Source organism: Vulpes lagopus, chromosome 1 (genome assembly GCF_018345385.1).
Source record: "Vulpes lagopus strain Blue_001 chromosome 1, ASM1834538v1, whole genome shotgun sequence".
In the NCBI taxonomy this organism is placed as follows: Eukaryota; Metazoa; Chordata; class Mammalia; order Carnivora; family Canidae; genus Vulpes; species Vulpes lagopus.
Genome location: NC_054824.1, coordinates 59,873,064 through 59,898,171, shown reverse-complemented (window position 1 = coordinate 59,898,171; position 25,108 = coordinate 59,873,064). Strand labels below are relative to the sequence as shown.

Genomic DNA, 25,108 nt, shown 5'->3' with positions numbered 1-25,108 from the left:
CATAGACAAAATCTCTATGATTCATAAATATAAACTAGTTGCTCATGAACATTTTAGTTTATGCAGGAAATGTTATGCTGGAGGTAACCGAGCTCAGCCTTTCTGTATGAAAATTTAGGTCTTGATCTATGGTTACTATAGAGGCAAACCATTTTCCTCCTCTCTTTTTTTTTCTTTTAAAGATTTTGTTTATTTATTCATGAGAGACAGAGGAGAGAGGGAGGGGGAGAGAGAGAGAGAGAGACAGGCAGAGGGAGAAGCAGGCTCCATGCAGGGAGCCCAACGTGGGACTCGATCCCAGGTCTCCAGGATTATGCCCTGGGCCAAAGGCGGCATTAAAACCACTGAGCCACCCAGGTTGCCCGTCTCCTCTCTTCTTACAAGTTGCCACTCAAAGCCTGGGTGGCAAAGAGTCCCTAGTGCAGCATGAAGTATGATCTCCAGAAGTGGGCATCAGGAAACTGGATATAAACATCCCCACCCCCATCAGAAGCACCTCCTTTTAGCAGCTGAAGGTCTGTGGAGCCAGGGCAGGATGGCCATAATGTTAGATACATAGTCTGCAAATCTCTCCCATTTTAAAGAGAATTCTTAACTAATTTAAAAAGCAGATTTATGAAAGGTACAGAACAGGGAATATAGTCAATGGTATTGTGACAGATGGTAGCTACACTTGTGGTGAGCACAGCATGATATACAGGGATGCTGAATCACCTTGTTGTATGCCTGAAACTAATGTGTGTCAATGATACTTCAGGTGAAAAAGAGGGAAGATTTATATATTGTTATGTATACCGTGAAGCTGTGTCTAAAACAGTTAGATCATATTAATCATAATATAAGACAGAGTAGGCACATTCAGTCCTGCAGGCCGGGCAGATTATTATAGCTCTAGGTAATGAAGCAGACCTCTCAAAGTGGGCCCTTTCTGAGGAGTGATAAAAATGCGGATGCCCCTCTCTGGTGATTTTTTACCATTTGCTGTCATTCTGGCAGTGGTTAAGTGAACCTTCCAGGTCATGGTTTATGTGTTCTATTTTTCCAGATCTATTTAAATTGAGCATTTTACAATTGTACCATTAACTTAGAAGAGCATAATTGTTATATGTTTATTAGATGAAAATTAGCTTAAACTATATCTGAGCTTAGTTTCAAGTATATTTTCTGACCATGTAAATAAAAGCAACATTACATGAATAACAGAGTACCAGTTAGACATGAAGGAATGAATACACATACAAACGCATGCACACAATGTCATCAACTAAGATGGTTAAATAATCTGTTCAGTGTGGTGAAGTACAAAAAACATGGAAGAATGAAGCAGCTACTGCTTCCTCTTCCTCTTAAGGAAATATCAAAGACTTTATGATAGGGAGATTCCCCCTTATATTAGATACATGTTCTTTCATGTAATTTTATCTATTATTTTAGTTACCATTTTAGGTTCTTTCTCAAAAATCCAGCTTCTCCTTGCTACTCTTTAATGCCTTCTAGATTATTACTAACACTGCCTCCTTTTCCTTCTCTTTCCATTCCATTGCCTCAATCTTTTAGTTATTATTTGGCTCTTAAATACGGACTTGATATGTTTAATCCTTTGTTAGAAGATGGCTCTTTCAATTTCAGTTTTTAAATTCTTCCAATCATCTTCTATTTTTCTAAATTTCATCTTTCTTTTGGCTCATCACTCAAAATAGTCTCACCTATCTTGCAGAAAAAAATAAAACAAGAGATATCTGATTTCATTCTGCCTTTTCAATTGCAATAATCTAAAAATATTCATGCAGAAGTATATATTGCTTTCATTGGCAGTATTGAAATCATGTTCTCATAATATAGAAGACAGATTTTAAATGCTAAACGCAAGTGGAAATAATAGTTACCATTAAAAAAAGCTTCTGGAGACATACATAAAAAGTTTCTGATACATGCTTGCTGTCACAATGAGATACCCATACAATTAGCTAATGAAAATAAAGAATGGAAAGAAAGTATTCCCTTTAACTAAAACACAGGGAAAAAGGAGATGATCTAATGTAGAAGAAATCATGATTTTTATCAATAGATAATAGTAAAATCCACTCCTAGGAGAAAACACATACTATGTTATACTTATGTATGTATGTATGTATGTATGTATGTATGTTGATGTTATATGTACATTCTCTGCTTTGGTATATTAAAGCAGAAGTGAATATGAAGAAACCAAACAAACAGTAAATTCTACTGTTCCTCAGTCTTAAATCCAACCTCATGTTCTGAAAATCAAACCGGTGCCTCATAAACAGTGGAAGACTTGGAGAAAGTTCTATTAACATGAATAAAGATTTTTTTAAAAAAAGGCAACAAGATGAGCACTTAATTAAAACATACACTCACACACACACACACACACACACACACACACACACTTTCTTTAAGCTGTTGAAATATAAAGTCTTTAATTCTCCATTTAAAAAAAACAACAACAAACTCTGATTATAAGCTTTAAAACCATTTGAAGATGTGAAAGACTATCTGCATTTCAGCCTACTTCAAAGCCAGTAAAGAAATCATTTCTTCTTCTTCCAACTCAAAGTATGTTTAGGGGCAGGACATCTGATAGAAGTGGTATTGCCAATCTAACCAATTTTAAAATATAAAGTGCTTCTAGCAATATTTGGATACATATAATTTGACAAAAAAGTTTTATAAACCTAAACTTTGAAAAATAGAAAATATAAGCCCCAACAAAAAAAGCATAATTTGTAATTGAAAGAAAATAATATTTTGTAGAAAAGAATCATCCTTCCAAAAAGAGACAAAAATGACTAACTTTTATTTCCCAAGAGAATTATGCCACTTTTATACAACAAAATTACCGTCACCACAAATTGCTTTCAACAATTCCATTGCTTCTTCATTTGACCACTTGAAAATCAAAATTCTTTCAGATTATAAATATAACTTTTTATAACTCTGTTATTACGTACTGTGAATGGGGAAAGGGGGCCAATCTTGTGGCCGTAGCGTCGGACGGCCTCTCTGATGTGGCAGGGCTGGATGGCATCGCTGTGAGCCTCAACACCACAGGCCGCAGTGCTCTGCGACAGAAAAACACATAAATTGTTACTAAATCAAAAACACACAACAGAACTACAGTGTATAAAATATGAAAATAAACTTTTATAAAATGGATGTTTTTCTCCCTTTAGGATGCATGTTCCTGCTGCCATACTCTACATTTAAAAAAAAGATTCCATTAACAAATCAAAGATGACTTTTACATGACCCCTTCCTAGCAGACCTACCAAATGCAATTTTTATGCCCACAATATTTCACCTAGGCCTGCATGTCAAGGTACCGAAGAATATAGCCACTCGTGTGCAGATGAGAAGTGTCATGGGATTGTTGAAAGAACCACAGGAAGCTATTTTTTTAAAAAACATTTGAACATTTATTATTATAAATGTTTCCTGGGAGCTTGTTGGGCATATTTCTGAAATAACATGAGGGTCATCAATTTTAAAGTGAAAAATATAAAATTGCTATATATTTATCTGTAATACTGGGGGCTGTCATAAATGATCATTTTAACTTGGTTCCTAATTTTCTAGGTGTCCTCAGGGCAAAAACAAAATAAAACAAAACCTTTCTATTTTCATTGGCTTCATGTGTAAAAGTAAGGTTTGAAAGTACAAAAAGATACAAGGAAGAGAAAGATTATTTGCAAAGAGAGTATGGATACCAGTTGAAGAAATGTGTGTTATATGATTTAAGTTCAGTTGCAGGCTCTGGTTTCCCAAATACCTGATCCAGATCTTATCAGTTACCAGTTCTGTCAAGTTATGCAATATCTCTGTGCTTTGGTTTCCTCATCTGTCAAACTGGGATAATAATTATAATTGCTTTAAACTGCAATGGATGCCAGATGCCAGTCATTAACATTAAAGAATCAAAAGAAAGAAACACTAGTTTGTGTATTACTTAAGTCACATAATAATTATTTGTTTTGCTGATAATTACTACAATTATCACTTTTATAATTCCTTGTAGGAGTATAACTAGTATGACCTCTATGGATAGTAATTTGACAAAATCTTATCAAATGAAAATGCACAATCATTTCTGACCCAATTTCACATCGAAGAACTTGTCCTACAGATATATTACACAGGTACAAAATTTTATATACCTATATATCTATCACACACATATAAACACACACTCACTGCAGAATTACTAGGATTGATTAACTAAACGTTCAACAATGAGGGAACACTAAAATAAATTATGATACATCCATTTAATGAAACTATAGCAACCACCAAGAACAACAAGGGAGTTCCATGCACACTCCCATGGAACTATCCCTAAGATGTACTGTGTGAGAAAATGCAAGGTATCCACTTGGGTGGCACTATGTTACCATTTATTTTTTTAAAAGGCTGAACATTACATACTCATTTAAGCATAGACTATATTTTGCAAGGGTATACCAAAAATCAGTAATACTCCTTATCTCTTGGAGGCTAAATGGGTGTCTAAAGGACAGGGACTAGAATATACATATTTAATTGTATATCCTTCTGTACTTTTCATATGTATTTTCTGTACCTCATGTGTGGTTTTCTCAGAACTAGTAAAAAAAAATGAAAAATTCTCATTCAATGAGAGCATCAGCTAATTATCCAAGCTGAACCTGAAATAAGATATAAAATATAAAACAGAGCAGATCTTATTTTTATTATTTTAAAAAGATATGAAATAAGCAAATAGGAATTGACTCTAGAGCATCCTCAATTTCATTCCAACAACACTCTGAATAACAGAACTGCTATGCCCACAAACAACATAAACTGTTATCTCAATCCTTCACTTGGCACTGATAAAAAAGTACACAGGATTTTTTTCTTTGGAGTGCTTTTTCAGTTCTTATTCCAAATGCTTTGTGTCACCTGGAATATATTAGAAGAAATGCAATTATCAGGTATGATGAGGGTAAAGGTCCTTTTCTGAGTCCATCTGGCCCCAAAAGATGAAAATGACTAATAAAGATTCATTAATGGTTGAGGCATTCCATCATTTGTGGAAATGAATGCAAATATTTAGCTGGATCTCGAGGTGAGTTTTCCAGTGGAAACTCAAGTGGAAATACAAAACAGAGACATCAAGAAGGTCAATATTCTGCATATTACATGTCAGGTGGAAAGTTCCTCTATGGCATCTCCTTTCTCCTTGCAGCTTGGGTTTTTCAAGTCTTTCCTCCATGGCCAATCTAAGATTCTACTCTTCCTGTCTTTCCGAAATAAATTTGGTTTTTATCAAAAGATAAAACATTTGGTCAAAAGATAGAACATCTGGTCAAAATCTCTCAGGACCTCTGGCATGATAATCAAATGGGATTTCAGAACACTGAGGGAAGCATAAGCTAGAAACTTATGGTTGAATTGTGATCTTTTCCAAAAAGATGAAGTTAACTTACATAAAAATGGAAATACTCAATGTTGTGAAAAATATTAGATTTTTCTGTTTTGTTAATTTCGGGTTTGTTTGCTATAATTAAGCAACTGCAAACAGCATGAAGTTGCCATATGCACTTCTACACTTTCTTGACTTGCCCATGAGTTCTTTGGAAGGGAACCCTTAAATCTGAAATGATTTATTTCCAGTGTTGCTTCCACCTCAACAGACCTCTTCACATTTTTGTCAACATTCAGGCCTTCACCAAGGTATTTTTAACTCATTTAAACTCAAAATTCATACCAAGTTGAGACTTTTTAATTCACAGTGACTCTAGCATTTTGTTAATATTCTTCAAAATTGTTTCAGAAGAATAAGCATTTATATATTTGTCTTCTAATATTTAAAAATCTTTTATGTGCTGTGAACACATTTGAAGAGTGCTAGATTCATATACCAGTTCATCTTTCCTATTTTGAGTATGCCTACACTTAATAGGATATTCTTTATTTTCAAATTTTCAAAGATGAAACCTATATTTGACAACATACTGAGTCTAAAGAGTGCTGAAATCTCTGCTAAAGTAGATTATTTCCTGGAATCAAGTACAGGCTGCTTGGTAAAGTTCTTTCTCGTATGTCAGGTCCTTTTCCTCATGGCTGCATTCATACTCTATTCTCTTACGCTTCCACTTCATCTTATGTGTGTCTTTTCATCCAGAAGCTGATGCTGGGTACTGGAGAGTAAGTATTATATGGAATCCTAACATCCCTGGATTTGAGCACTGTGCCTCTGCTTATCCTTGCTGGCTTATGCTGAATAAAATTTCTCAGCAGTTTGAACTCTCAACTGTGGTCCAAGGAAGCTATATTGAAACTTCTGTTGCTGCTGGATCTCTTACAAATGCCTATACTTGTCTTGATGCTTTAAAAAAATTGTTGGCAAGTTAAACTATCCTATCTTTTCTCAGCCTTTCCCTTGCTAGGGAAATCCAAATTTATAAAGAAGGACCTGGAAGCTCAGATAATTGCCACTTATTCTTTCCACATAATTGTGGACTAGATCTTTTGTTAAACTTGAAACATTCATTCTTACAGAGTAACATCTCAGATTGGAGTGAATGAAAGATTAGTACTACTACTACTACTACTTTTACTACTCATGGACCATAAAGGTTGATATGTAATCTGACTGGCAAGTGTCTTCCTTCTACTCACTGTTGTACACATAGTTTTCTCAGAGTTTCATGTTTATGGAGGATTTCTTTTCAGATGAAGATGGGCCATTCTTTGGCCAAAGGTTACAGTATATGATATAGTTAATTTTAATAGTTAATTTCCTAATTTCAAAGTTTAATTGAGATGTTAATTGCTAAAACTGTATTCTACATAACTAGAAAACTCTTTTCTTTAAGGAAATTAAAGCTAGAAAAACTACTTAAGGAGAAGACAAGAGAATCACTAAATTTAAGGATTCATACATTATTAAATCTGGAAGGAATGTAAGATAACATCTATTCTAAACTCTTCCAAATCCCAACCTATTTTATGGATGAGAAAGTGAAGATAAAGGACATGCCCAAGATTATAGTGACAGTATCAGTATGGCTATACATCAGATCTCTTGGCTTCTAGGACACATAGCTGATATATAGAGGCTTAATTATTTTATGTAGAATAAACTGTACCATGTTACCACCATAGTGGAAGTTTCTAGGGAGTAAAAATGAAAACACAGCAAGAGTCTGAATGTAGAAAGATTTGGAGGAATAAACAGAGAAATAATTAATAGCTTTAAAGTGGGACATTATTCTGATGTCACTGATTTTGAATTTATAAGAATTCAGATATGAACTAAGCTAATACTTAATTTACTCAGGAAACCTTTGCTATAAAACAACTCTAATGTAATAGCTTTCAACAAGATTAGGAGAGAAATGTTTAAATATTTATGAGAAAAAAATATATGTCTTTGAGATTCTTAAATTTTTTATGTGTGTAGGCATAATTATATCAGGTTAATTACAACTTTTTCTTATATACTTAGTAAAGCAAGTCCACTGAAGAGGTCTTTTAGGTAACACTTTGTTATCCTAGTTTTAGTTACTGAGTGAGCTGGAGCACTATAGCTAAAATTATTTAAAACTACTTCACATTAGAAGTTCCTTATACTTCAAATTTCCCCCCAATAAATAAGCACTGAATTCTGTTGTTTTATAAATGGAAGAGGAACCCAGATATGAAGCTAAACCTAAAATTTGCTTACTACCATTATAAAATTATATCTTGGAATGGCTCTACTACTTGTAATGGCAAATGGTTCTCTGAGTTTTAGATAATAGTATCAATTTAGATGAATTATAAAAAACAAGAACATGGAAGTGATAGAGACTGATCAAAACCAGGCAGATACTGGAAAGGGGAGTGCCTATATTTAGAATAAGAGAATAGAAAAAAAAAAGAAGAAGAAGAAGAAGAAGAGAATGGCAGTGTCTTGAGTTTCCTGTTTTTACTTTTTTGGTATAATGGCAGGCCCTACTCAGTATAGTTCACATATGACCTTAGAGACTTTAAGAAATATAGGCCAGAGTTAAGGGCACCCAAAGTAGGTACAAAGTCAGGATGGAAATACCAAAAAAGGGCAAAATCAAAGAAGGAAAGCCCCAAATTCAGCATACAAACTTTACCCAAATCTATTTGTCTGTGGTACTGAATCCAAGAAATCCAGTTAAAGCTAAGTGAACTGAGGCGAGATTCTGGCTGCTGTCAATGAAGAGGAGTTTGAGTTTGAAGTTTAGAGTTTAGTGTAGAATAGCAAAGCGCCTGCCTAACTCACATACCTACATCACTACCACTATTAACACCAACAATTCTTCACAGGAATATAACAGAACACAAAATCTCTAGCACTTATTACCCATGATGCCCAGGATATAATTGAAAATTACTAGACATGCAACAATGTATGAAATTGATGAGGAAGAACTAACTGAGAGAGGAGGCATTATTTTGGTCTCCACTGAGTCTCAAAGAAAGTTTGACTTACACTCAATGGAGAATAAAATAACCCAGATATTAACTGATCAATGTGGGATTTTAAAGTAGCTGTTATAATTATACTCAAGAATATAAAAGAAAATAAACCTGCAATAAATGACAAATAAAAAAAACAGATAAAAACTAAAAAGAAATCAAGGGGAAATTATAAAACTATAGAATAAAGTATCACAAAGAGAATTATTTCATGGGTAAAACAGATTGGAGCTGACAGTTGAGTCTGGAACATAAAGATACAGCAAGAGAATGTATCCAACCTAAAGAACAGAGAGAAAAGATTGATAGAAAAATTAAATAGGCACCTGTGGAGCAATATCAAAGTAACTAACAAATATGAACTTAGGATCTCTGAAGTGGAGAAGAGACAGTGAATGAAGCAGAAAAAAAATATCTCAAGAAGTAATTGCTGAAAATTTCCCCCAAATGGTTAAAGACACAAACAAATATTCAAGAAGCTCAATGAACCCTAAGCAGGACACATACAAAGAAAACCATGTCTGTGTGTGGACAGCATGTCAAACTGCTGAAAAACAACAAAAAAAGATACAATCCTGAAAGCATCCAGAAAGAAATAACACATTACAAACACAGAAACAATAATACAAACTACTGACATATGATTAAAACAATGATGCCAGAAAACAGTAGAATGATATCATTAAAGTACTGAATTCTATATCCAGTGAAAATATCTTCTAAAAATGAAAAAGGATATTTTCAGAAATATGAAAACTAAGAGAAACCATCACCAGCCAACCTGCTCCATAAAAATGCTAAAATAAAATTAAGTAGAACAAAATAGGAAAATAATACCAGAAGTAAGTCTGAGGAAAACAAAGAGAGACAGAGACAAAGAAAAAGAAAGAGAAAAATGAAGAATAGTGGGAATGGTAAATGTTATTTTTTTTTCTTAGTTTCATTGAAATACATTCGATTATTTAAGGCATAAGTAGTATTATAGTTTATAACATGAAGATGTAAGATGTATAGCACTATAGCATAAATATTTACTTATATAAATATATTTATAGTTATGTATTATGTATTATATGTATTATGTGATTTGTGTGTACATATATATATATATATATATATATATAAAGTCTTATAAGAGTCTCAAACTTTTTTAAAAGATTTTATTTATTTATCCATGACACACACACACAGACACACACATAAACACAAAGGCAGAAACACAGACAGAGGGAGAAGCAGGCTCCATGCAGGGTGCCCAACATGGGACTTGATCTCCAGTCTCCAGGATCAGGCCCTGGGCCCAAGAGTCTCAAATTTTATGTAAGTAGTACAACACTGAAAATTTAAGGATATATTATAATCGTTAGCATAACCACTGAAAAAATGATGCAAAGAGGTATCACTAAGAAACGAGTAAATGAATTAAAATAAGTTTCTTAGAGAGTACATAACCCAAAATAAGACAAGAAAAACTGAGAATCAAAAATAGAACAAGCAAAAAATAAATAGCAAAATAGTTGACCTATATCTAACCATGTCAATAAATATGTTGAATTTCCAGGAAATGCAAACTCAAAGTATAATGAGTCACTATTAGATACCCATTAGAATGGTTAAAAATAAAAACAATGATAATACCAAACCTGATGAACGTGTGAAACAACTGGAAGTCTCATGTACTGCAGGTGGAAGTATAATGACACAAACATTTTTTGGGGAAAAAAAGTCTTCTACTGAAGAGTTTCTTTAAAAACCAAACACAGGAACACCTGGATGGCTCAGCAGTTGAGTGCCTGCCTTTGGCGCAGGGCGTGATCCTGGAGTCCCGGGATCGAGTCCCACATCAGGCTCTGTGCATGGAGCCTGCTTCTCCCTCTGCTTGTGTCTCTGCCTCTCTCTCCCTCTGTGTCTTTCATGAATAAATAAATAAAATCTTTAAAAAATAAAAATAAATTTAAAAAATAAAAACCAAACACATATTCTGTGACTCAGTAATTTCATTCTTAGCTATTAATCTAAGAGAAATGAAGGCACATCTCAAAAACTGAAAACAGCTTAAGGTGTCCACCAAAATAAGAATAAATACATTGGTATATTCATACACAACACATTACTCAGCATTAAGCAGGAATAAATTAAACACTTACATTGAAAGACAAATTTCAAAAACAATTCTGAGTGAAAGAAATTTCACTCAAAACAGTATATATACTACATTTTCTTTATATGATGTTTTAGGATGGAAAAAACTAATTTATGATGAAAGAATCAGGACAATGATTGCCTTTCTGTGGTGGCAGGAACTGACTGGGAAGAGGCATACAGGAATGTTCTGAACTGATGATAATGTTTTATATCTTGAGAAGGGTTTAGAAAATGATAGGTTTATACATTTGTCAATAGTCATCAAATGGTATGCTTAACAAATGAGTAGTTCACGGTGTATACCTTACAAAAAAAAAGAACCATAAACAAATTATATACATAATGAAGTGTTAAGCCATGAAGTGTACATTTAGTATATCTATAGCTTACTTTGAAATGTAGCAAAAAAAAAAAGGATGAATTGACAGATGGACAAAAGAATAATTAGATACATAGATATAATAAATGTAAATACATAAATATGTAGGTAATACAGTAAATGTAGTATTATAATGTTCACTGTGGAATCTAGATGGCAGATATATGATGTTAAATACAGAATTCTAATATTTTTGTATGTTTGAATATTTTTATAATAAAATGTTAGAAAAAAATCAGTATCTTGCTTTATCCAGAAGAAAGCTATTTAAAAAAATCTGAGAAGTCATTAAGTATGGTAAAGCATAAATTGGCTATTTCTAAAAATTCAAACTATGAGAAAAATAGACTATACTTTCCATATCTCTGAAGCAAACTCAACTTTATCCACTCTGCACTGAAAAACAAACAAACAAAAACAACAACAACAACAACAAAAACGGAAAAAAAAATGATCACTGACCTTTTTTCTTTTCCTTTGTTTGGTTTTAGCTGAGTCTTGTCCAGCACTCCCATTCCCCAGGGATCCTGATGCAGTTTTCCCTGAGTGCTGTGATCCAGCTGATGGAGCTGTTGGTGTGGGAGGAGGTGTGTTCTCAGGAGATTCTGGGTAGGACTTCATGCAAGACCCCTGCCCAAAGAGATGTGCTTTTGAAATTGAGTGACCAGGAATTTCACTAATATTCAATTTTGTGTAATATCTCCTGAATTCAATAATTTTTGAAGCTTACAAATATCAAGATACTATTTATTATCCAGTCCACAGAAATGATACTTCATCTTGCCCCTGTTGGTCTAAATATGTTAATTTTTAATCTCTCTAATCATTTAGATAAAATCAGGATTTCACAGATACAGCCTCTCAAATTTCTGCTGATTTTGCTAGACAGAGATTTCTACTTGCAAGTTTTGTTACATGTCTCAAAAGGCACCTCTAAATTCTCTCCCAAACTGGGTGCCATCCATTATTTGTATCAGTGGGAATCACTTTCTACCAGTGACTCAAACTCAGTGCCTGAGGGTTACTATGGATACCTCCAGAACCTTCCATTTCTAGTTCCTTCCTTCTTTCATAATATCCCTCATTTCTATCTAGTTTCTTTTTTCTTTTTTTAAAATTTTTTTATTGGAGTTCATTTTGCCAATATAACTGGTTTCTTTGACTATGACTTCAAGTCTGTTCTCTTTCATGGAGATGCACTTCAAATATTTGAGGACTATTACCTTTCTCAGCCTCTTTTCTTTTATAGGTCAAACTGCCTCAAATTCCTTCAACCACTTCCTATGAGACATGATTTCATGTTTTTTCACCTTCTAATTACTCTCCTTTAGACATGCTCTACTGTGTCAATGTCCATCCTCTAGGACAGTGCCTAAACACAAGGCAAAAAAAGTTTTCTTATCAGTAACATCACAATATTGGTTCCTAAGGAATTTACAGGTTAATAAAAGTCTATAAGTCTTTTTCATATATGGTATTACTAATCCACATTTTCCTTATCCTACCAACTATACTAAACCATATTATGTTAGTCTACATTTCTCTATAATGTACTTATATTTAAATAATTATGCTAAACTTTGTAAAATGTTTGGCTGAAATACACATATTGGCTTCAAAAGTATATCTTGTCTATTGGTCTGTTGAGAATTGTATTATTTATTTAAAATAAGAAATGAACAAGTTTAAGGGAAGCTGGTGAAAAAAATATTGGAACTCTGCACTATCTTTGCAATGGTTCTATAAATCTAAAAATTATTTTAAAATAAAAAGGTTTTCAAAGAAATAAAAGTATTTCTTTGATTTGCCTGCCTAGGAACATTATCAAACAAGAGGAATAAGCCTAATTTGGCATGAGTGATTCTTAGGAAAAAAAGATAACTCTAAGAGATCACTGCTTCCTGTGCATAAACCATATGTTAGAAAAAAATATAAAAATTAACTTCAACTGGGGTGCCTGGGGGACATAGCTGGTTAAGTATCCGACTCTTGGTTTTAGCTCAGATGGTGATCTTAGGGTCCTGGGATTGAGCCCTGTGTTGGGCTCCATGCCCAATGTGGAGTCTGCTTGGGATTCTCTTTCCCTGTCCCTCTGCCCCTCCCTCCCACAAAATAAATAAGTAAATAAATAAATCTTTAAATAAATTAACTTCAATTAATATTAAACCTACCAATCTGAGAACCCAAGCTGAACTAGCTTGGTTCTTCATATGTTTAGTATTCAAAAATAATAGTCCTTAAAAGAGAATGTATTATGTATTAACTCCATGCCTCGAGAGCTCCCAATTCCCATCCGTTGTATGCAGGACCCCCCTTTGGATCTTCTCAAAACACTATTTGAACTCAACACCCTTTAGCAGCCAAGAAACCTTCCACTATTCCGTAACTCTACGGGCCTAATGCTCAATTTTCTAATCTGATCCCTCTCCCCACCATGAATCCTTTGCTTGAATATTTTAATGAGAGTTTTGTTTCTCCCACGTACAGTTACATCTATGCTGCCTCTGAGGCCTAGAGCCTTTTCTCCACTTTTACCATCTCCGTCAAAGTTCTATTCTCCCTGAACACAAGCTTCCTCTCCCAGGTTCTTTGCAGTTTGTTTTTACATTTATGCTTCTGGTCTATGCCACTCATCTAGAAATTAGCATATATGCTATCTTGAATTCTCTGTTTGCTTTCTTTCTTTCTTTCTTTCTTTCTTTCTTTCTTTCTTTCTTTTTCTCTCCTTCCTTCCTTCCTTCCTTCCCTTCCCTCCTTCCTTCCTTCCTTTTTTTCCTTCTTTCTTTTTTTCCTTCCTTCCTTCCTTCCTTCCTTCCTTCCTTCCTTCCTTCCTTCTTTTCTTTTCTTTTCTTTTGTCTTTTCTTTCTTTCTTTCTTTCTTTCTTTCTTTCTTTCTTTCTTTCTTTCTTTCTTTCTTTCTTTCCTTGATTTTTCAAGAATGTTCTTTCTCTCTGAATACAGACCTGGTAAGTCTTCAGAGTCCCCCTTTTTTTCCCAATCTGGTAAAGCCCTTAGAGCAGGCCCTTGATGTTGGCTACTAGATTTGTAATGTTGATGAGTAAGATTCCTACTTTAGAGTGGCCATTCTCTGTGTTTTGTCAGGTAATAAAGGGCAGAAAGATTTCCAGTCCCTCTGAATGTTCATTTTGATCGCCAGTCGCACAGGGGGAGAGGTGTCTGGAAGGCCAGAGAAACGTTTGAGGCTTTACTAACATATTTAGTCAGGTTGCTTTCCGACACTCCTGCTCCCGCCTCCCAGAGAGCCCGGGAAACTCAGCACACACAGGCCATTTTTCTTAACTGCTGGGTAGCTGGGAGCAGCAGCTGTGGTTGCTGAGCAGTTGCCCAGGGCAGCTTGGCCACCCTGGAGAACCAAGAAAGAAGGGAAATAAAGAGTTTTCCTAGCCATGCAAGCAATCCCTTGAATGCTGAGGGAAAACTAGGCTTGTTATGTTCACTGTAAATTTCTTCAATTAGAAATGTTACAACAAATTTGTCTGATGTTAATGAAAAGCATACTTATACGCATATTCATAAAGTGAACATGTACCAAAGATATTTTTAAAGGGTGTTCTTTGACATCGTAATTTGGGTTTGTAACATAAAGAAAACAAAGTGTTTAATCAACTGGGTAAGCTTTAGGGACTTTTAAAGAATGATGACTGATAATGATGTATGATCTTTTCTAAGAAAAAAAATGGATTTTTAATGGGCATAAACATTTTAATTTCTACTTGGATTCCAAGCCAATCTGATTCTCCAAGGGGCACAAAGAGATGTTAAACTTTGGCTTGAAATAAGATATATTGGTTTATATCTTTATATATTTTCTAAGTACCCTAGAGCAGAGATACTTACTTGGGGTCTGTCAGGTTCACAGATTGCTTAGATTCATAGAATGATTTCAGAGGGTCTACAAACACCCTGAAATTCTGTACAAAGTCTGTATGTAAGTGTGCTTATGGAGACAGGGTTTATAGTTTTTGTCAGATTCTCATAAGGGCTTAGACATTTTCAAGTTACACATTTCACCCAACTGGAGCCAAAGTTCACTTAACACTTATGCAGGTAGATATTAACCTAACCTCCTTGCTGCCTTCTCTATGGTTATTAGACTGAATTACATGAAATTGTTATTTATGCCAGTAAAAAGGGTCAAATATCAGCAAATTTATTGAATAGATGAAACTACAGTTCTCGGTTGTAGGCACATGCTGCTCACAGAGAAATTTTCTTATACTACAAATGGTACAGAGTTATTGCACGATGCTTTAAAGTTGGCAAGATGACTTTATAACCCTTGTAGGTGGAGATCCCAGCAACACAAACTGGTCACAAAGGATGTGATCCTCACATGATAGGGCCAGGGTGAATATGGAGAATAAATGGGGCCATGCTTCTTTAAATAATGTTTAGAGATAGGTCAAGAACTGGAAATACAAATATTAATAAATGTCAGGAGTTATTAGGACAGGAATAATAATGATTCTCTTGTCTTTGGGGCACAAAGAAATAAAGAACTATTCTCTAATTGTTCAGTTGCCCAAATCAGTTGTTCACTTCCCATGGAAAAGAGGCGTGTTCCAACTATCCTTCTTTTACTGAAGGGCTAGGGACTAAGAAAGGCAAGAAAAAGGTGAAAAAATAATTGTATTAAGTGGATTTTAAGACCGGGAACAGAGGAGGTACTCGGTAACTGTTTGAATGTTGAGTGTGTTAAGATTTCTGATTAAAGGCTATACATTCCTACATCATCTTTTTCAAAGAACTACTAATGTAAACACTAGACACATGAAAAATCCATAGAGGTGTCAAAGATAGATTTTTTGCTACTTACCTCAGCAGAATTGTGATACTGAATGAAGGTTGCAGAAATGGCATGGCTAAAGGGGTCTCCTGCCTTGGTTACCATGTCCTGCCTCACAAGAAGAGCAAGGTCCACTAACTAGAAGATCAGAATAATAAAAATAAAATCACATAGCTGGAAATAATCACCAATGTCAACTGAAGCGGCAAAACTAAAAGCTATATATTCCAAATGTTGTTGGTAATACAGTCTGCTAAAAATCTGTATTGTGGATGTGAGCATATGCTTTCATTGATAAGTGGTCCTACCTATGAATATAAACAATGTATTCTGACTTTCTAGGGGAGAGCTTCTCAAACTTTGTTTAATAATCACTAGGGAAGTGTTTCAAAATACAGATTTCTGTGCTCTAAACACTGAGATTCTAATTCTATATTTTAAACAAGAAGCAAGGAGAAGCTGATGTTTGTGGTCAGAGAACCATGCTTTGAGAAGCTGTCAGAGAGCAGTGATTCTAGATTCAGGTTTTGGCAAGCACTCATTAGATTGTACATACCTTCCTAGATATGTAGATAGATTTAAAATCTAGATTTCAAAGCTCAAAATTAATCTCTAAACAAGGCAGATGGATGTGTACTTAGAATTCAATGTTGAGATGGGGTTCCATTTCTGGTTAGGATAAAGTTACAAGCAAGAATCATGTTTACCCTAACATCCACCAAGGCTTAAGATACAAAGAAACAAAACTGAACTAAATTTCAGAAAATGATTATAATATCATAAGATAAAACTCATGGCTGTTCTCATTCCAGGTAGAGTAGCAGGTGGAGGAACTTTGATCATGAACAGGGATAAGAAGAAAGCAGTCATGTGGCCTGCTATTACAGATACTAGAATTCTTACCTGTGCCACGGTTTCATATGCTAGATATGCTAAAATTTCCATTGCGACAACATTGGGTTTTATCTCCATACTGCTGCAGTCCAACCAGTCTCGAAATTTGGAGGCTTTTTTGGCTAGCCATCAAAAAAACAAATATGGAAAACTTAGTTTTTGAAGTGTTTTAATACTGCATATTACTATTGCAAAATGAAAGACACATTTCTTGAAAACTGCGTTTGAAAAACAATGCGTATAAAACACCACGTTTTTGAAGTTTTGTTATCGTTGAGATATTCAAGCCCCAAGATATTCCTTATGCATTTGGGTCTTTGATTTTGTTATTTGCTACATAACACAGTATACTAAATGACTTAATATTTAGCACTTCTCGCAGTGTCAGAATAAGCTATGACTAGCCATAGCTTATGTTTTAACAATAGTCAGAGGGGTTACTTGATATAGCTTTACCTTATTCTGGTGGAAAGAAATTCCTGCAAGAAAAAGCCCATGATGGAGAAAGAATACAGAGAAATTGAATTTGCAATACATTTCAAAATAGTCTGTTACTAGAATAGGTTCAAAGTCACACATTTAACACCAATAAAAAATAAATTTATTATTAAAAAAAGTCACACATTTAGAATACAGTAGAAAAAACTTAAGCTTGCAATTACATTTTCCTGACTACAAAGATGTCCAAATTCCTAAGACTGACTCTCAAAACCCTTCAGATTGATTTCAACCTGTCTTTGTATTATTTCCTACTGAAATGCTACCTGGCCTTGAGTCTAGCCCTCTCTCTGTTCACCCCTGCTCCTTTCCCTCTATGGAATGCCATCCCATCTCCCTTGATTCACATGAATCCTGCTAGTACCGTGTACTTCCCCACACTAGTCTTTCACTGAATTCTTATATCATTAGATATCCTTTCACATCTGCTTATGATTTATCGAACCATATTAGAAGTTTTTTGTGGGCAAACACCACGCATCCTGTCTCTCTGCATACCTAACAGTACCAAGTGTGTGTGGAACCATCTGGTAAATATCTCTTAATTGCCACAGTGCTAAACAGAGTTTAATCTGATGCAGAACCTTTATTAGACATTGCTAATTTAACTAGTAATCTACAGGGAAGAGATTGATGGTTAAGATTTTATCACATCTATGACATAATTTTTTAAAAATCCACTGATTATTCTTTTGGTTAATCTGGTCCTACGGATCTATTAAAACATGTAAAGTCACTCAAAGCATGATGTTTCGATCCTTACAGATACAGTTTTCATAGATTCTGTGTATAGAAGAGTTTTTTTTCAATAAATCACAGAAGACTTGAAGCCTTGCTATCGAAGTACAAGTCCAAAGCTGTCAACTGTGGCAGAATTATGATAATCCTCTTAAAGCTATCTCCCTAACGTAATCTTCCCATATTCTCTGACATGCAACATTCCATCTAACTAGTAAGCTGCAATAGCTCACAAACACTTGTTTAACATCTGTGGAATACTTCTGAAGTCAAAGTTAACAGGCAGCAATTTGGCAAGTCAATAAAATGTACCTTAGTTACTTCTCCCTTTGACAGGTTGTTAAGAACACAGAAACAGGTATTTTGTGACTATGCTCTAAACAATTTATTTTCAAAGAGAGGAGGATAGATAGTTCTTAGTATTCAACTTAAGCAACAGAATTGGTAGCTCCCTCACTAGATGTTAAGCACTGAGAATGCATGGATTAAGGATCATGTGTCTACCACTGTATCCCCCAGCACCTACATACTTCATGCAATATACTCTTGATATACTGAGAAGAGCGGTAAAGGTGAAGGGCATCAGTAGTCTCACAACAAATATTTCTAGAAAAAAAGGAACAAATGACAGATGTTTCTTTAATAAAAAAGGTAGGGTGTCGGGCAACCTGGGTGGCTCAGCGGTTTGGCGCCTGCCTTCAGCTCAGGGCGTGATCCTGGAGACCCGGGATCGAGTCCCATGTCGGGCTCCCTGCATGGAGCCTGCTTCTCCCTCTGCCTGTGTCTCTGCCTCTCTCTGTGTCTCTCTGTCTCTCATGAATAAATAAATAAAATCTTTAAAAAAATAAAAATAAATAAAAAGGTAGGGTGTCAAGTTTTCTGTAGCAAAACAGGTACACAGAGAGTCCCATAAAACCACTGTTGGTTACTGCTATTCCAGCAACAAAGGTGAACATTCCCTGAAATAATTCTCTGTCACACCTGGAGAAGGGCTGCTTCAGAAACAGACCTTCCTACAGTATTGCTGGTTCTAGTAAGACAGGTACAGATATCCCTTAGTCATAACAGTTTGTTTCCATCAAGAGGTAGGGGGCACCAGAATGCATGAATGAGTTCCTTCACCTTTACCATTCTTCTCAATATATCAGGAGTAAGGGTATCGTGGAAATTGATCAACAATTTAAATATCATCCTTAACAAAGGTCAGAAGTTCCTAAGATTATCAGCCTTTTGACACTACCTGGTTTTTCAGCTTGTGCTGGAATTAAAACAACTTTATATAATATCTTTATATGGGATGTTTAAGGTTAGTTAATTCTCATACACTTTTTTTCTTTCTCATTGTGGATCACCAGTAAAATCTAAGTTTTTCTCAATATCCCATTTTCACATCCCTGCATACTATCTCACTATTTCTACCTCATTCCTCTTACCAGTATTTCCATTCCTGATCTTTCTCTTAGGGCTCTCTGTGATGCTTATTTCACTCTGAAGAAATTCTTCAGTAACTTCAATCTCTTCATAATTACTGCTATTTTGGATTAATTACAAATAGTCTTTCTCAGAGGACATGGTTTTCCCTGGAGTCTTTTATAAGAAATTCCTTCTTTCTTTCCTTCTGTACATATTTATTGATCAGTCACTGACTGCCAGTCTGTTCATTTTCCCATACACCAGAGGGCCTTGGGGGTTATATCTTCATTCTCTTAGTTTCTCCATAGGACAAGCAGATAGAGACTTCTTACTAACAACAGAGGCTAAAAAACAATGGTATCCTGTTTTAACAAATAACTACTAGCCCACAATTTCCTACCCAACTAAACTACCATTTAAATATGAGGGCAAAATAAAGCATTTTTAAGACAAAAAATGAGTACTTTAAGCACTTAAAGAGCCTTAAGAAAAACAAAATTAGGCTGACAAGGCATGTTTACTAATTACCAACTTTAAAAAATTTAAGTCAAGCACGAATATTAAAAAAATTAATGATAGCAACTAAATAATACAAATAGAATATACACTACACAAACTGGTTGAGGAAAAATGGAATGAAGAAAATCCAATTAATCCAACAGAATAATGAAAAGGAGGAGGAAAAGCAAAAAAAAAAAAAAAAAGAGTACAGTAAATTTAAAATACAAAGACAGCATATATAAACCCAATGTATTGCAATAAAATTGTAAATTGAAGTAATTAAACACACATAAATTAAAATATTCAATTAAAATATACAAAGACTCTCAGATTGACTAAAAAGAAAACCTATATATTTGTTTACAAAATCCACATACAAAACAAAAGACTGAAAGGCTTGGAAAAAGATTTACCAATTTATAACTAAATTTAAGCTTTGTGAAATAATATGAATATCAGATTTTAAGAGACTTTATGGGAAATGACTATCTAACTTACATAATTATAAAAACAAGAGACTGGTGAATTTGATCAGTATTCCAATTCTGCAACTTACCTTCAGTCTATAAAAGTCATAGACTTGTAACTTTTAAAATGCACCAGTAGTCCCAATCAGTGAATGCTATGATTAAATATTTAAGAAGACACATACAGCTGAATCACAATTCCTATATCCTGGTAATTTATCAGAAGGGGAGAAATGAAAAGAGCCTAACATTCTGACTGGTATGGGTTATTAGTTCTGAATTTGCTGACCCACTTGGATTAAGCATTCCCAGCCACCGTATTTTGGCATATAAAACAGATTCTTCCACTAGGGTTTCATAATGAAGCACCTGTGGGCATCATACAAAGAAATATTTTTAAATGCCCAAATCCCTCTTCTTTAAAAAAAGTAAGAATATACTGCTTAAACTACAACTATTTTCTATAGAAAGGGAAAGCATTCATTTTTAATTTATTATACTTTATTATTGAGTTCTAAACAAATGTGACTTTCAAACACAAGATGTATAAGGACATGTCAGTGGCTATATGTTTTAGTGTGAAATAGCACTTCTGTTCCTTTAAGTGAATTAAATTTAAAATATGATTTTAAAAAATAGTTCAATAACACTAAATGTGACTTCATAAACTGGAGATTTATACTTATAAAAGACTTGAATGCCATTTTTAAACCTAAAAATTACAATACAAAAACCTCTCATTTGCTGAAATTGCCATGATCTGAAGTGTCATTTACTTAATGCTTCACAGATGTATGATGCCAAATTGTTAGTCAGACTGCAAAGTATATTTAGTGAGGAAAAAAAGCTTCCAAAACATGTTTTCCTATATTTTACTGACATTTACATGGGGCACTATTTGAAATGTGTCATTTATTTGCACTTTATGATCTATAATGAAGCTCTCATTTTCTGTTTTCCAAATCAAATACATTGTTATTATGACCACAGGACAGTTTTTCCATTTAAAGACACCATTGTGTCTATAATCCCTCAGACCAGGGTCATGTGTTTCTCCGTCAGATTTTTACTGGACTTTTCATCACACTTACTCTTTGACCTTTCCCCTGAGAGGCTTAGTCATCACTGAACTGTTGCGGTAAAGACGTCTGCTACACAATTGAGCCCACTATCATGAGCCTGTATGTACTTTTAGTAAGCCTGTGTGCAGTGATGGGACAGTACTAATTTTATCACTAGGTTACCAGTGTTACAAGAGCATAGACTAAAGGATTTGGATAACACTGAATGCTTGTCACAGTAGGAGGTTACAGACAAAAATGGAAGAGACTATTGGTACTTTTCTTTGTGGTCATATGAGTATGCATAAATAAACGGAATGCTTGGTATTTATTAATATTAGGGGCTTTTGAATGTCCTGACTGTACAACTAGAGTCCATTATGGGTCAAGTACAATTAATAACAGTAGCGTAAACAAGATGAAGAAACTGGAAAATAAATTAAAATGAGAATGTTAAAGAAAATGGATTTTTTTGGACCAAAAGTAAAGTGAATAATTAACATGGGTCTCTGTGTATTGCTTTAAAACCCTTTAAAACCTCTTTAGACTATTAATTACAAAACAGTGAATGGGGCAAAATCTTTTATAGAGTCCCCTACAATGCAGGGGCTGTTTCTATAACAGTTATAACTATGCATACATTAAATTCACCAGTTTCTAAGGAACGGAGATTGTGTGATAGTATAGTATATCTGTAACACATGATCTCTTAAAGATATAATGAAGCAAAATTAAACATTTACTTACAGAAACTTAATTGTCGACTTTCACAGAATTCTGCATATTGAGCTGAATCCATAATTCGAGTCTGTCTTTCTGCTCTCTAACAGATAAAGACACACAAACAATCTTTCAGAGCAAGTAGACCATTATATATGTCTTCTTGGCTAAAATGTAGAATTGAAATTCCATTTTTCCTTCCTGCCTTTAAATAAACAGTGTTATACTACCATAAATATCATGATACTTAAAATTATGATAAGTTACAGTAGTTTTGAAGCTTGTGTTTTTGGAAGTAAAGTTTAAAATGTTATTTTCTTCTCCTCTGTCATTGTCATTATAGTGAAAAAGCTAAAGGATTTTATGTCTTATATTGTGTACTTTTAAATTTTCTCAATTGTATCATCCTTTTAAAGAAAAACTTTGAGGTCATAACAACAAACAGAAAACCTGTTAATCATTATTGCCCATGTGTTGCTTAAAGCTGAGGATTTTCAGTGTTAAAATTGGAGTCAATGAATGGAATACATATATTTTCCCTCAGAACATGGAGCCAGAGCTAACAAATCCATATTTTAAATTGCAAAGAAAATAAAGAAAAAGGTAAACACAACACAAAACCTTTAATCTGAGTCCAGGTATGATTCACAGTTTGGTACAGTTTCATTCGTGGGTTTTTGATTCAGTATAGCAGATGTTTGCTGCTTCATTGTCCCACAAGAGGTAGGATAATTATAATTCACCCATAGTTCGGTGGGAAAGAATATGACCGCTTCCGTTTCCTTGGCAAGGGAAGCATTTTGAAATGAGACAGGCTGGTACTTCTTGGAATGAGATTCTGGCCAGTAAAGGAAAAAATTCCCTGAGATTTTAATTTTTTTTCTGCTTTGGAAGGACTTTCAGTAAGTTTTCTTTATCACAGTTGGAGTACATAAGTACCACTTCTAACGTCTGGTTATTTTTATATTTTTTTAAACTGAAATTATTCTTTCTTCATTTTGTTTGATTTGGGTAGTGGTCAGCTTAATTCCGATGATACCTCTGTTGATGGAATGAGTAATGGTACACTAGCTGCTGCTCAATGTAAGAAAGATAGATGGGGTGGTGGGAGTTAAGGTAAAATTTACTAACTTTGCGCTTCCTTCTAAGACCACTGACTATTTTTTCCCTTGCTTCTCTTCTTCTACTCCATTGCTTCTTCTTTCCTTCCTAATCCCCTCCTCACTCCATACACACAAACATGCATATGTGTTGACATAAACCCAGACTTCTTTATTTACCCTCTAGGCTCAAATATCCTTTTTGAACATGCATTAGTAAGTATCACACACATATGCAAATTATGTAACACATGCATATATATGCATAAGGATCCTTTTGTGCATATATCTGAAACATCGTGTTTCTTACGGGTATATTATTGGGTGAATTTTTATATACTTAGAAGTACTTTTTTTAAAAAAATTTATTTATTTATTTTAGAGGGGAAGGGGAGAAGGAGAGGGAGAGAGAGAATTCCAAGCAGACTCCCCACTCAGCATGGAGGCTGATGGAGGGCTCTATCTCACAACCCTGAGATCATGAGCTGAGCTGAAACCAAGAGTCAGATACTTAACTGACTGCACTACTCAGGAGCCCCTGCTTAGAAGTATTTTTTGATATGTGGATGCATTATTTTAGTTTTGTTCTTTTTTTTTAGTGCATCTGATATGTGACTAAGTATATGCCAATGGACAATAGGAAGTAAGGGAGAATTCTGAACACAAATCAGTTACTGATGTGTTTATTTTAAAAAGTTCTAAGGCTAACAACGCATCATTAATGTCTGTGTTTGAGTGCATCAGGAAGCTCTCAGATTTTAATTTTAGCTCCTAGAATTTCTGACACATGGTAAATAAACAATGACCTCTGTGGAATGAACAAATGCTAACATTTTAGTCTATAATCAGGGCAAATGACCATCATCACCATGATGCGGCTAGTCCTTGATAATTTATTCATTCTTATAGGTCTTCTCTGGTGCTCTGCATAGGTAGCCTTATCCACCCAACACATGCTAAACAGAAAGGACTCAGATAAATATTGAAAAAGAAAATTCCTAATGGGAGTCTTAACACTAACTTTCCTTTCACCAAGTTGGACAATCAATATTTGGTTTCTGTACACATGCTTAAGTGGTTGATGTATGTGAATAGGTATTTCTGGAAATTAAAGTTAGGAAAACTTATCCTAATAGGTTCAGGCTGCCAGGGTTGTCAGTTTATCAAGCGAGGCATTTAGCTAGATGGGAAATCCACATGTAAAAGATACCTTGAAGGACTTTCAATTATTATAGTTAGCTTCATTCCTTTCAGACACCCAATTCACTATCATTTTTTTCTTCATCAAGCATCTTAGTTTGATTTCAATTCCTCTAGCATTGAAGCAGTGGAGCCCCATGAAGCTGGCTTTAGGCATGTGCCAAAAGCCACTGACCAAGTGTCCAGCATAGAGTACACACTCAATGAAGAGCAGTTGACTTAACAGCAAAGATGTACAGGCACTACAAAACCACAGCATGTCAGGGCGCCTGGGTGGCTCAGTCAGTTGAGTGTCTGACTCTCAGGGTTGTGAGATCCAGCCCCCGGTAGGGTTCCTGCTGAGTGTGGAGCCTGCCTAAATTTCTCTCTCTCTCCCTCTCCCTCTGCCCTTCCCCTGCATGTGCATGTTCTCTTTAAAAAAAAAAAAATTAAAACCACAGCATATCAGAGTTAGAGAATGACTGAAAGTTCATCTTGTTCAAACCCCTTCATTTCCTTATCCAAGGAAATTGAGGTTCAGAGAGAGAAGTGATTTGCCAAACGTGATCACATTAGCACTGAAGTCCAGGGCTCTCAATTCCCAAGCCAGCCTATTTTCATTATAGGAAGCTGTCTTCGACCTACAGTAAAGTTCTCACTCCAATATTTTTCTTTGTAATCCTTAAAGTCTATACATTCCCTTACTAAACTGTATCATGTGGCCACTGT

General features: G+C 34.7%; 1 protein-coding gene across 6 annotated transcripts in view; it reads right to left on the bottom strand.

Moving 5' to 3' along the window:
* SUPT3H (SPT3 homolog, SAGA and STAGA complex component) overlaps window positions 1-25,108 on the bottom strand; it is a 508,532-nt gene that overhangs the window by 80,751 nt on the left and 402,673 nt on the right. For all 6 annotated transcript variants that reach the window (XM_041750782.1, XM_041750768.1, XM_041750773.1 and 3 more), the window contains 5 exons: window positions 22,128-22,203; window positions 16,712-16,824; window positions 15,839-15,946; window positions 11,465-11,632; window positions 2,976-3,086 (listed from right to left, as the gene is read on the bottom strand). In XM_041750782.1, coding sequence (XP_041606716.1) covers window positions 2,976-3,086; window positions 11,465-11,632; window positions 15,839-15,946; window positions 16,712-16,824; window positions 22,128-22,203 — 576 coding nt within the window. The remainder of the gene's footprint in view (window positions 1-2,975; window positions 3,087-11,464; window positions 11,633-15,838; window positions 15,947-16,711; window positions 16,825-22,127; window positions 22,204-25,108) is intronic.